Raw genomic sequence first — 14,389 nt, 5'->3', positions numbered from 1 at the left:
AAAAACCCTTCATCTAGACAAATACTGTACAGAAAACGAACCATTTACTGTAAAAGTTAAGGCACCAACAACACCCTCAAGCATCTTTATTTGTGCTTCCAATTAACAGTGAAACATAATAAGATTTCTTTGGCTTTTAACTGAAAGAATACTTGAATAATTAGGAGTGAACTACATATGAGTGTGAGTTGTTGCAATCATCTTACAGCTCAAACCTAGAATTAATATAAAAAAGTGGATAATAAAAGTCATTTTTCTATAGAAAACATATTTAACAGAACTTGAGCACTGCTGAAAAAAAGAAACTGTCGGTGGAAGCTTTTCATCTTGTACTCATCAGGACAGATTCACAAGAATACCAAATCTAAAAGGGAACAACAATTTGTACTGCATGAGAGGGTGCTCACTGGTTGGCAAGTGGACTCTGATTAGTAAAGGCATTGCATGGAGAATGCCCCAAGGAGCAGTTAACTGCCAAGCTTTTGTTTAAATTCAAACCAAGCAGCTCAACTCTTATTGGTTAAGGCATTGCCATTGGGAATGAACCAGGGAATGGCAATTCCCCCAAGCCTTTGCTTTGCTGAAAAAGGTGCAATGCGTGGACATGTTCTTTCTGTTTCCAAAGGACAGGGCCCTGTGTGTGAATATAGCTTCTAGCATGATTTATTTTTATTATTCATTCACGGGATGTGGGCTTCGCTGGTTGGGCAGCATTTCTTGCCCATCCCTAGTTGCCCTTGAGAAGGTGGTGGTGAGCTACCCTCTTGAACTGCTGCAGTCTATGTGGTGTAGGGACACCCACAGTGCTGTTAAGGAGGGAGTTCCAGGATTTTTACCCAGCAACAGTGAAGGAACGGTGACATATTTCCAAGTCAGGATGATGATCAAACAGGCTGCTTTGTCCTGGATGGTGTCAAGCTTCTTGAGTGTTGTTGGAGGTGCATTCATCCAGGCAAGTGGGGAGTATTCCATCACACTCCTGACTTGTGCCTTGTAGATGGTGGACAAGCTTTGGGGAGTCAGGCAGTGAGTTACTCATCACAAGATTCCTAGCCTCTGACATACTCTTGTAGCCACAGTATTAATATGGCTAGTCCAGTTCAGTTTTTGGTCAATGGTAACCCTCAGGATGTTGATAGCGGGGGATTCAGTTATAGTAATGCTATTGAACGTCATGGGGCGATGGTTAAATTCTCTCTTTTTGGAGATGGTCATTGCCTGACACTCGTGTGGCGCAAATGTTACTTGTCATTTGTCAGCTCAAGCCTAGATATTGTCCAGGTCTTGCTGCATTTGGACTTGGACTGCTTCAGTACCTGAGGTATTTTTGGTATTCTTGCAAATCTCTCCTGATGAGGGCAGGACAAAAAGCTTTGAAGCACCTCTCTTTTTCAGCAAACCCTATTTTAGAATGGTAAGCACATGTCAATATAACCATTACAGCAAAAGAATAATTTTCAGAATTGGCAGAAGTTATTTTTCTGCATTTGTTGCTTTCATCCAAAAGGTGTACTTGATTTGCCTGGAGCTAGTGAAACTTCTGTAGGTTCACATGCCAAGGTATCATTCCTTCAGCAGTACTGTTATGACAGCAGTGCTCAAAGGAAGGGTGGAGCAGCGTGTTAGGAAAGACTTATTAACCAGGTCTCCACCCATTTGTCCCTGTACAGGATTTCCTGTCAGAAGTGATTGTAGCCCCTGGAAGCATATCATATTCTAATGATACAGTTAAATCATATATTATTATTGCCTTTTTAACATTGAATACTAATGTCAGAAGACAACAGGAGTCTTGCCTTGCCAAAGAAGGCAGAACAGAATAAAAACCAAAATTTAAATGAACAAGGAGAATAAACTAGTTGTGTTACATTAGAGTGCCAAATCTATATCCATAGATTCTGCTACTTTATTAGTTCTAACATGTATTGTTTGCTGAAGCTTTTAGGTGCTACAGCTGTAGACTAAAATCTGTCCAGTAGATTTTAAGTTACATTTTCTGGTCAGTATGGGAACTGAATCCCAATTCAATGCCCAAGAGCAATGAAATTTACAGTTCAATTGCCCAGTACAGTGAGGTCCCAATCTCAGCCCAGCCACTTTGGGACATTTGACGCATTCTATTGATCAGCTTGCACCAAGTCCCTTTGGATAGCTCTTTTTCATAGACCAATACAATTGATAAAGCAATTCTTTAGAAAATCCCTACTTTTTTTATGGTAACATTCTACTAATACCTGTACTCTGGCAGTTGATGCTAGAAATGTCCATTCTAGTCTCCAATACTGTCATTCTTACATACACCACACCCCCAAAGCCCCTTACATCTTCATGTTTTGAAATCACGAACTCCATCTCCACGAACTCACTTTCTCCAGAACCTCCCAGCATGGACTCTTTATTACCTTCTGTATTTCCTTCCTCCTAGGTTTTTAAAACCATGGCTTGATATCACTTAACCACTATTTATGATTTACATTGTTATCTCTTTCCAACCGTGGCAGTGCCTTTTACTTTGGGCCTTAGGCCTTCACTTCATCTAAATGTTAGGTACCAATGCAAATATTTTCAATAGGAAGAAATGTTCAGAATTGACCAGATGTAGCGTGTCACTATGTGTTTTAAGTAATTTATCTTTGAAGTCTTGGCATAACTATAATGCCTAACTTAGAAGCACTAATATGGAGCTTTTCCAACTCTGAGGGTCTCAATATCTCTTGGGTTAATGTAGTTTGGTGTTACTTGGTAAAGTATTTTGAAATAGTCTGACATTTAACTATTCCGTCAACAAAAACAACTTGCATTTAAATAGTGCCTTTAACCTCATCCCGGTATTGTGCCTTTACCTTTAGTTCCACAGTAGCAGTGCCAATCAGAAGCAAGGATTCTGCATCCCAAACATCAATCTGCAATGTCTGCATGGCCAGGTATTGCATAAACCAGCGCTGTTCTCCTTCCTTCATGTAACTTGGCTCCACCATGAATTTCAGCTCCAACCCTGGAGTATCTACAGCAGATGGAAATGAGAATTAATCTAAAGGTAAATCAAATAAAGGATAAACAATTTGAAAAGGAAGCCAGATGAAAATTTACTCCTGAAATGATCATATAAAAGTGAGAAGGCGTAATAGTACATAATAAGTTTCGTTATTTTTAAGAGGAGTTTCTTTTCCAGTGTAAGAACAGATCCTTAAAGTATTTCTCAGCTCTCCTGACTTCTACAGTCCAAGATATGAAAAAAAACTGAAAAATCCTTCAGGCCTCTCCACAGCAACCACGAGCACAATCCTCCACAAACACAATATAATGTTAACTCTATGGGGGGGTTGGAAGGGGGGTGGTGTGGAAGCAGAAAAATAACCCTATGGTCAACTTCACAGATTTCTAGTGCATTCCTTCCTAACTCAGAGCATGGCTGTGCCTCAATTTCCTTAAGAATGTAGTGTTAAGAATAATAAGGTAGGTTAGTAATAGTAGTGATTATAGAGTTAAGGGGGGGGGTGGTTAGGTTGAGTGCTAGAGTACAAAGCAAAGTGGAAAGTGGAATTGAGGTTTATCAGATCAGCCATGATCTCATTGAATGGTGGAGCAGACTCATTGGGCCAAATGGCCTACTTCTGCCCCTATGTCTTATGGTCTTATGGTCTAAAGTTGGTAACAATAATATTGAGGGCTAAAAGCCAGCATATCTGCATATGTGGTGGTAATTCAGGGCCAAGAAGATATTTGAATGTGAGTAATGCCTGGGCAGATTAGGAGATGCCAACACTCAAGGCCAGCCTAACCACTTAAGTGCAAGAAGTGTCTGAGGAGCTACAAACAACTTGCACAATAAACTCAATGCACATGCGTGAGATGGGGAAGTTGTCTACGGCTCCTGGCATACCTATGTATTAATCTTACACACTGCAGGTGTGCTTGCATATTAACCTTACATTAGCATTACATACCAAAGTGTATAAAGACATGCCATACTGTAGGGACTTTAAATAGTCCTGAAGAATCTACCGTGATTAGGCAGGAAGTTTGGCTCAGCAAACCATCAATGAGTCCATTACTTGAGTTGAAAGTTGCCTATCTCATAACATATTTTTATATTAGGTTAATATTAATTTGATAAACATACATTGTTGATCATGTAACTTTCTGTCCTCGTAATCCTGTAACAGGGTAAGGATTATCTTAACACATAGGACTATAAAGAATTGGAAGCAAACATCTCTATCCTGTCAAGCTGGTCTCAAATTCACTTAATTCTTATCCCACTTCATCTCCAATAATCTTCAATAGCTCCGTCTGCCAAAACTTATCCACTATCGTCTTAAGATTTATAATATCCTCCAGGTCCAGTACTTTTAGGATAGAGTATTCTATCTGCTTGTCATTCTCTGCAGAAACAAGTTATATTGTAACTATGTATTTACCTTTTCCTGGCACTGAATGTGGTAATGTGACCAGTGTTGGCACATTAAGCCAACTATGAAGGTCAAATTCCATCGTTTCTCAGTTCTTTCGATGTGGTGGGACTTGTTGCGCAAAATATGGTCCTATACCAAAATCTGTCCTTTAGACTAATTGCTAAATCAAACTGGTATCTTACTGAGACAACTTAGGCTAACATCCACCTCATAAATGATATGAAGTTTGTATTTCTTATAGTTAACAGTGGTGACAATAATAATCTGTCTCTTTTCAATCACCGAAGGCATATTGTGCCAGATAAATGAGCTCAATTTAGAAAATAAATTAAGCAAGTAATAAACAATTCAATTAGCAAGGCATCTGCATCAATTCCTGTTAACCTGGTGGTGCTTGCTACTATGGGAGGAGTTAAGACAAAAAGCATAGGTACATTTAAGGGTAAGCTAAATGTGTACATGAGGAAGAAAGGAACCGAAGGATATGTAAATGGGGTTAGATGAAGAAGGGTGGGAGGAAGGTCTTGTGAAGCATAAACGCCGGCATGGAGCTGTTAGGCCAAATGGCCTGTTTCTGAGCTGTAAATACGTTGTAATACTCACTTAAATTACCAGTGCCATTTTTGTTGAGTGGCACAAGGATGAGAGGTGTAGACTTCGAAGTTCCCTTTTCCAAATTGCGCATTTTCACAAGTTTCAGCTGCTGTGTTGTTACCGGTGGGAAGCGATAAAACTGAAAGGTAAAGTAGACTGATCCTGGCTGATTACTACCCTCAAATATTCTGAAAAAAAATTCAAAGGCAAGAACTTATTGACGGTAGCGTAGTCTTTCCTCAAATAGTTATCGCTTGCACACATCAGATGGTCAGCCTCCATTCATTTTGCACCTTGGTGGCTAATGGTGCAGATGCTACCTGTTCAATGTAAAACTAAGTTACAGTGAGTTGTTATAAAAGACATCGATGGAAAGAGCAACCTCATGTGATTGTGAATTTATACTCTGAAGTATTTAAAAATGTAGACATACACATTCTTTAATAGGTATAACATGCCACAAATTTCTACAACTGCCGCATTTTTTATTCATTCATGGATGTCAGTGTCAATGGCAAGACCAGTATCTAGTACAGTTTCTGGTGTGAGTATCACAATTTTGCATGACAAGTCCCAGGTGCAGCAAAAATGCATGATTCTGAGTGGAATGAGCAATAACAAGTCATTTACGCTGGCCATAGTGTCTGTTGGAAATTTTTTGACCTTTTCTCCTATGTCCCCAGGTATAAAAAGTCAGGAAAAAATGGCGGGAGACCTGTTTAACCAGGTCTCCATTCCTTTCCTGTTGCCTCTGAGAATTGGCTGGGTAGCCAATTAGACCAATTAATGGGCCTATTCAGGTCAATCTGCTGATGGTGATTGGAATTTCCAATCAGCACACAGGGCCTCCTGTTGAAGCCAAAACACAGCTGAGGGATGGAGGTGGCCTCCCAGCTGCAGATCCGGGAGGGGGTGCTGTTTTCACTCCACCTTGTGAAGAAACCACACCACCCCAGCCCTGCAGATGCCATGGTTATAGTGCCACAGCTGCCCCTCCACGATGAAAGCTTAGTGCCTCCATCTTGAAGCATCCTCTCTTCCTTCCACCTACATCAGCAGTTCCCAGCTCTTACAGTGAGAATGCCAATCTGTCAGTGCTGTGGGACGTCCTATTGGCCCTCAAGCCTTGGGAGCCCACCAACCATCCTAATTGGACTGAGCTCCTGGGGGCAGCCACTTCATTGGTCACTGTCTTCAAAATCGCTTCCAGGTCCCACTGCCGGCATCTCTGGGTTCCTAGCCAAGAACCCATCCAAGCGTTGGTATTTGGATCTGTGGAGAAAGACAAAGTTAACAGGCTGTTAACTCTGTTTCTCTCCACTGATGCTTGCCTGACCTAGTGAGTCGTTCTAGCATTTTCTGTTTTTATTTCAGCTTTCCAGCATCTGCAGTATTCTACTTTTTAAAAAAAAATATTCCATTCCATCCACAATTTCTTGATAGTTTAAGCCCAATGCAAGCATTAAAATGTGCAAGAACAGTCTGTTCCCTTATATCAAAAATATCAATTCGTAAAGCAGTCTGTATGCATTTTAAGTATGTCTGCAATCTAGTCTGCTTTTCCCTAATATTTCAACAATACTTAACAAGCAGTATAACTTGTATACTGATGCAGGAGCCCAGATTTTCAACTCCGGCTCATGAAATGTGAGTCGAGCCCTTTTGCAATCTCGCAAACACACACCTCACATCTGACTTTGCCCAGGATTTTAGATTTTTCACACAAGGGCAATGACAGCTTGAGAGCCACACTGCAGTGTAGGAGGAATGTGGGTGCAAAGGCAGGCTGGTTAAAAGGCCTGTGGCAGCTTTTGGGGACAGGAGTCCAGCTTCCAACATCATACTTATGGCCCATAAACCTCACCCCTCAGCCCTCCATCCACCCCACTATGCCCCCTCCATGAACCCTCATTTCCCATGCCACCATATGCTCCTTCCATGTATCCTCTGTAGCCGGTCACACAGTATCCACTATGTACAGTCCTCAGGTGCCGGGCAATTGCAATGAGTGTAGATGAAAAAAAAACTTAAACCTGAAACAATCTAATAAAACTCTCATTCAAAGCTCTGTTATTGATAGTACAAAATTAATGTCAACCCATAGGAAAGAAAGGTTTAATTTCTTAAGTGGCCATTAAGTTGTGCAAATAAAGAACCACGTATTCAGGAACCACACCAAAGGCAGGTTATGTTTTACACCCTCTTAAAACTGCCAATCACTCCACTGAGCAGCTGTGTCAATAGAACTAATACTCTCTTAGCTTTTGGAAGTCAGCCAAGCATTATAATAGCAACAACTATTAAAACAAACCATTACAGCTCCAAACAATGAAACTGAAACACCAGATGGAAAATGAATTCCATTTCAGAGCAGATTGCCTCTCAATCAATAGAGTGGATCAAGTTTTTTTTTTCAAATTAAATATATTTTGACATTTAAATCCTAGTCCAAAACATAACAGGAGAATTTGCCAGCCTGAGGGGACATGGTGGCATAGTGGTAATGTCACTGAACTAATAATCCAGAGGACCAAATTAATGCCTTGGGGGACATGGGTTCAAATCCCACCACAGCAGCCATTAATAAATCTTGAATTATAAAGCTAGTCTTAGTAATGGGTGGCCACGAAACCATCATCAATTACGGTAAGAACTCATCTGGTTCACTCTTGCCCTTTAGGGAAGGAAATCTGCTGTCCTTACCTGGTCTGGCCTACATGTGACTGACTCCAGATCCACAGCAATGTGGGTGACTTAACTGCTCTTTGAAAAGCCTAGCAAGCTCCTCACTTCAAGAGCAATTAGGGATAGACAACAAGTGCTGGCCCTGCCAGCGATGCCCACAAGCCATGAAAGAATAACATAAATCTAATGTTTTGAATGTATTATGTCAATTTCTCTATTAGAAAAAGTGCTGTAATGCATGTCAACACTTACACTATGGTGGTCAGCGTAATAGCCAATTTACCTTTTCAGAACAGGTATCCTATGATCAATCACTGCATTAAAAATGCATCAACATTACAATACAGCATCTAATAGGGACATTTAAAGATATCAAAAATTTTTACATTTACCTTTCAGAATGTTCCTGACTCCTCAGCAACCCTCCCCCAGTGGTCACGAACTCTGCAAAGAGGTGCAGTTGTTTTTGGGCTTCCAAAATCCACACCAGCACACAAAAATAGCATGGGAAAGGAAATTCAAGTTCCCTATGGTTCTCATAGTAGCAGCCTCGACCTCAGGAGGTACATGTGTGATTTGCAGTTAAGACCTTCACGAGCCGCGAAAAGGCTGCACAAAAATGACATGGAGTCGTGAAGGCCCAGGAAAATTGTTTCCAGCCAAAAAACTAATTTCAGCGTTTCGTGACCAGAGACAAAAATCTGGCCCAGAGTCTCCAACTGAGATGTTAATCACTTTAATTGCTAATAATTGTTGTATAGTTGCTGCATTTACAGTGCTTCTGGTGCTGCAAGCTCACACAGCTCTCAGTATCTACAGGATAACCACAGCAAAACAGGCTGGTTACATATTTAACATGAATTCTGTTCCTTCAAATTCCACAGGGTTAAATGTTAAAATAAAATTGCATTTACATAACTCTTTTAATGACTTCAGAACATCCCAAAGTGCTTCATGACAAATGTAGCACTTCTGATGTACAGTTGCTGTTACAATGTAGGGAAAAGCAGCAGGCAATTATTTGTGCACAGCAAGATGCCACAAACAGCATTGAAATTAATGACCAAATTACCTGCTTTTGGTGACATTGAATGGGGGATAAATGTTTCCCAGGACACCAGGCTCTTTGTTGAATAGTGCAGTGGAACATTTCACATCCCTCAGAGGACACAGGGTCTTTGATTAATGTCTCACCTGAAATACACCATCTCAGAATATTCCAGTGCACAGTAAGCACTGAATTTTTAGCATTGAATGTGTGCTTAATTTGTCTGGCTCTGTGACTCAGAGATGAGATGCTAATTGTCAGGAAGAAATAGTAATGTATATAATGTTACTGGAATTTTTTTTAAAATAGAGGTTTAGTCTGCTTGTATGTTAATTGAATTAAAGCTATCTAGTCTGGGTATTTTGATGTACAGTAGTTTTGAGATGTAAACAGTAGGTAGAGAGTACATTTGCATTTTGTTGAATAGCACATTCAAGAATGGGAGTGAAATCTTGCACCTAGCTAGGAGACACCAAGCAAAGTATATATTACTAATAAAATTGGTACTACGAAAGGGGTTCAAAGGGCCTGGTGATATAATGAGAATTTACATTCAAAGGGGGAAGGGTGGGTATAACAGAAAGGAAATTTTTGTGCACAGGTCAAAGGTATGCAAGATCTAAACCTGTAAGCCTACAACTGTCTGCAAAGGAACCCCATTTTGAATGCGTAAGGTGAAAAATGCTTTGCCTGTTGTCTGTTTAAGTCTATTGGTTAATGTTGTCTTAGTGGAGATTGATTTGGGAATTTGTTAAAAGTTATGATAGTAGTAATTTGTAGCCATGTGTATACGTTTACTTTGTTGTAAATTAATAAATGTCTCATTTAGTTTGATACAAAAGCCTCTTGAGAACTGGTTGTCCTATTCCTGAATTTAGAGCACCAACTCAAAACATATCAATTGAAAATATAGGTTATGACAGTTGTTTAAAGTTTCCCCCTGGGATTTTAAAGAACTCAGCCTTTACAAACTGCTGTGTCATAACAACTGGGGGCTCTTGGTGGGATAAAATTTATAATTCCTCGATTGGTGAATCTTAAGGTTAGGAGTACGAGAAGCACTTTGAATTCAGGAATTGGTGAGGCTTTTTAGAAATCATGAGACTGCAAGATGGCTTTGGCAATTGCTAAGGCTTGTCTGGGAGTAGAAGATATAATTCTAATTGGGTTGCAACAAATAACCAGAAGTTAACAGAGTTGGAAGATAAGTTAAAACTGGGGTTACCTGTGAGGGCTAAGAAATCAGATATAATTAAAAGTATATCACAGTTGGAAGTGAAATCTGACACTAGTGAGTCACAGCTAGAGAGAGTGAGACTTCAGTTGCAATGAAGATGCTTGAATTTGAACAAGCTAAGGAATTGAAAAAACTTGGATTAGAAGCAAAGGACAGGGAAATAACGCTTAAAAGGGAGGAGGTAGAAAGGCAGGAAAGAGAAAAAAAGCAGGAAAGGGGTATTAGAAATTGTGAAGATAGAGAAAGAGGAAAGAGAAAAAGAGAGAGAGAGAGAATTCCAACTGAAAATGTTGGCAGTTAAAAAAGAGACCCCAGTAGGCGAGGAAAGACATCTCCAGAGGAGAACCCAGTGGAGAGATGTTTAAATTTGTACAAGCTCTTCCAAAGTTTGAGGAACAAGATATTGAAGCATTCTTTATTTCATTTGAGAAGCTAGCTAAATAGATGTAATGGCCATAGGAAAACTGGGCATTATTATTACAGTCTAAGTTAGCGGATAGAGCGCAGATGGTCTCTGATTGGAGTTAATGTTCTCGTATCTCAAGCTTGGATAAATGGTTTCTCAATGGTGAAAGAGGCCATTTGAGCTTTGGTCCAGGTGCATCTATGAAAAGACAACAAATTTTAATGCCATGTAAAAAATTTGTTGGGCACAAACAGTGTCAACCTAACTAAGTCTCACTTTGAATTTTTAAGCACTGTAAGTAGAGAAGCCTCTAGAAATTGATGATTGCCCTCATTATCCAGTGTCTATGAGTGGAATTTCCCTACATTACAACAGTGACTACATTTGTCATGAGTTTGATGGTGACCCTGTGGACAATCTTCCTGTCCCACTGCCAGATGATGCCCACTTAAGGACCTCATCCCATCACCACTTGCATTAACCCAGCAGTGGGCATGGGACTCACCATGTGGGGAGTATGATAAAAAAAACATGTGCGGGGTTGTTGTGGGATCCTGTTGCTGCCAGGGGAGCTGGAAGGGAATGTCAGTGCCTGATCACGGGATCTGGCATTGGGAAGGGTGGGGAAGGAGGGTCCTGAGAGCTACCCTCCTGCTCTTTCTGTCAGCCTCCTTCCCAGCAATCCCAACCCCATGCCCCCACCCCTCATCATAACTCACCTTTGACCTGGAATCCAACAATGATCCAGGTCCTTAGATGTGTGTCATATCCACAGCAGCCACTGCCTCCTGTGGTGCTGAACATGTGAGTGCATTTTCTGTCCATTCTCTTCTCTCCCTGCAAAACCCAACAACAGTGAAGGAACATTTCCAAATTCAGATAGTGTGTGACTTAGGTGGGAGCTCAGAGATGGTGGTGTTCCCATGGACCTGTCTCCCTTGCCCATCTTAGGGAGTAGATGTCACAGGTTTGGAAGATATTGCCAAAGAAGCCCTGACAATGCATCTTGTAGATGGTACACACTGCTGCCACTGTGCATCGGTGGTTGGAGGGAGTGAATGTTGAAGATGGTTGATGGGGTGCCCATCAAGCGGGTTGCTTTGTCCTGGAAGATGTCAAGCTTCTTGAGTGTTTTTGAAGCTGCATTCATCCAGGCAAGTGGAGAGTATTCCATCACACTCCTGACTTGTGCCTTGCAGATGGACAGGCTTTGGCGAGGCAGGGGGATTCCTAGCCTCTAACCTGTTCTTGTAGCCACAATATTTATGTAGCCAGTCCAGATCGGTTCTGGTCAATGGCAAACCCCAGGATGTTGATGGTGGGAGATTCAGCAATGGTAATGCCCTTGAATGTCAAGGGAGATGGTTAGATTCTCACTTGTTGAAGATGGGCATTGCCTGATACTTGTGTACCACAAGTGTTACTTGCCACTCATCAGTCCAAGCCTGAATATTATCCAGGTCTTGCTGAATGCAAGGACAGACTTTACTATCTGAGGAGTTGTGAATAGTACTGAACACTGCAATCATCAGTGATCATCCCCACTTCTGACCTTATGATGGAGGAAAGGTCATTGATGAAGCAGCTGAAGATGCTTGCACCTAGGACACTACCCTGAGAAACTCCTGCAGTGATGTCCTGAGATTGAGGTGATTGACCTCCAACAACCACAACCATCGTTCTTTGTGCTAGTGATTTTGCTATAAATACTGAACAGGGAAACATTTATGATGTTATTGCATATAATGGCCATAGTAATACCCCTACTACAGTTGGCAATCATGGTGGTGAACCCACATCATACTGCTCCATAGCGCAGAATATTAGTACAGCCCTACTTTATTTAAAGTTCAAAATCATTCGTGCTGTGCATCATCTTTCCACTCTGTCTCTCTAGCCTCCGTCAAGTTTTAAGGTCAGCCACTTTGACAAATACAACAGTGAACCTAATTTGCCTGCTTATCAGCTTTGATAACATATCCCTGCAGTTGTATTAGCAAATCCTGCCAGAGGATGCTTTAAGGCTTAAATTGACATCCCACTGCTCTCAGTTTCAGATCTCCTTCATGTATCATAGATTTAGCCTTGAAGGAACACTCCAAATTGAGTCATTTGTGCCACTTGCCCTTAAAAGAATATTAAATTGAAATGACTCAAGGTGAATCTCACAACAGCTACTACTTGGCTTCTCAGCTCCATGCTGGCTCAATTTATTTTCGCCAAAGTGCTGTAACTCTAAGCTTCAAATGCGCTATTCTAGAACATATTAACAGAGGAAATAAAAGCAGGAGTAGGCCATTTGGCCCCTTAAGCCTGCTCCTCCATTCAATAAGATCATGGCTCGTCTGAGTGTAACCTTAACTCCACTTTCCTGCCTTACGCCCCCCCATAACCCTCGAGTTCCTTGTCAATCAATAATCTGTCCAACTCAATCTTGAATATGACCCAGCCTCCACTGCTCTGGCGAAGAGAATTCCAAACACTAATGACCCTCTGAGTGAAGAAATTCCTCCTCACTTCTGTCTTAAATGGGAGACCCCTTACTTTTAAACTGTGTCCCCTAGTTCTAGATTCTCCCAGGTGGGGAAACATCCTCTCATCACCTGTTCTCTACTTTAAACATCAGGCAGCTATTTGACAATCAAACTGGTAAACTGGTGTATGTATGTTTGATCTATGCTAAGCAACCACTTATAGTGGATGTCCAGCAGAGAGCTCAAGTTTGACATTCACTATCACAAGACCTTCCCCAACTCCTGTGGTGCCTATCTTTGCTCTCAGACATGAACAATTTTACTAGGCCCAAGTGGCAAGTTTTTGTGTTTTGCTGGAGATTATTAAAACACACCTACCAATATCCCGACTTCCAAACTGTATTTCTAAATCACTACAAAATAACATGGTTTCTTTCAGCAAAAACCTGGCCACTGGTGGAGAGTTTTGTTAGTGAAGTGTTAAAAAGTCAACTTAACACTGAAATCTTCAGCAGCTCCTAATGTTTTCCTCACAGAAAAGTTGTTAAGGATTGTTGTGCAGTTATCAACTGCCAATGAGATATTAGATCGCTAGAAATTATTACCACAGCATTGTTACTTAGCAGCAAGGAATGCAGTAGTGATGCTGTTCAGCTGCAAAAATCAATGGCTTTTTGCTTCTGAGAATGACCTGACATATACTGTATTCTCTATCTTTTATTCAATAGAGTAATAAGCCAACCAATCCTGTAAGATCTCTTTTCAGTGGACTAAATACCCCAACATTCCAGTAGACTGTGCACTTCTGGAGGGTGCAAGTACTTTGGATGGGAATTAGATAGAGAAAATCAGCCCTGCAAGGAGTTCCATGAAACTAAGAAGAACTTGTATTTATACAACACTTCTCATGACCTCAGAACATCCCAAAGCATTTTGCAGCCAATGAATTTGAAATATCATCACTGTTGTAATTAGGAAAAATGACAGCCAACTTGCGCACAATAAGCCCCTACAAATAACAAGGAAATCAATGACCAGATCATGTTTTAAGTGCCGTTTAAGGGATGAATGTTGGTCAGGATTCTGGGAGACTGCTGGACTCTTCCTCAAAAGGTGCAGTGGGATCTTTGATATCCATCCGAGAGGGCAACCCAGGCCTCAGTTTAACATCTCATACAGAAGATAAGACCTCCGACAATGCAGCACTCCCTTAGTACTGCAGATACGAGTCAGCCTAAATTATATGTTCAAATCTCTAGAGTGGGACTTGAACATGCAACCTTCTAAATCAAATACAAGAGAGCTATCACTGAACCAAGGCTGACAAACTAGGCAATGAGACCAGTCAAAACCCAGGACAAACCAACCAGAGATGTTGATGAGTGCAACGCAGACAATGGAGGACCACAGTAAAAATTTACATTACAAAAAATATTTCAAACACCTGATGTCAACAAGAGTATTAATATAATACTAATGGAAATGTTCAGTAACAGAATTCACAACCATAAAGGCTTCCTGGAACAATGA

At 40.9% G+C, this 14,389-nt stretch overlaps 1 protein-coding gene across 2 annotated transcripts in view; it reads right to left on the bottom strand.

The window, feature by feature from the left end:
• The window catches only part of nphp4 (nephronophthisis 4), a 475,487-nt gene that overhangs the window by 95,019 nt on the left and 366,079 nt on the right, over positions 1-14,389 (bottom strand). For both annotated transcript variants that reach the window (XR_005945404.1, XM_041207356.1), the window contains exons 14-15: positions 5,019-5,197; positions 2,844-3,004 (exon numbers count right to left, since the gene is read on the bottom strand). Coding sequence is in view for 1 of the 2 variants with exons in the window: in XM_041207356.1 (XP_041063290.1) it covers positions 2,844-3,004; positions 5,019-5,197 (340 nt within the window). In the remaining variant the exon portion in view is untranslated. The remainder of the gene's footprint in view (positions 1-2,843; positions 3,005-5,018; positions 5,198-14,389) is intronic.

Source organism: Carcharodon carcharias, chromosome 15, assembly GCF_017639515.1.
Source record: "Carcharodon carcharias isolate sCarCar2 chromosome 15, sCarCar2.pri, whole genome shotgun sequence".
Classification (NCBI taxonomy): Eukaryota; Metazoa; Chordata; class Chondrichthyes; order Lamniformes; family Lamnidae; genus Carcharodon; species Carcharodon carcharias.
This window is presented reverse-complemented; position numbering and strand designations above follow the sequence as displayed.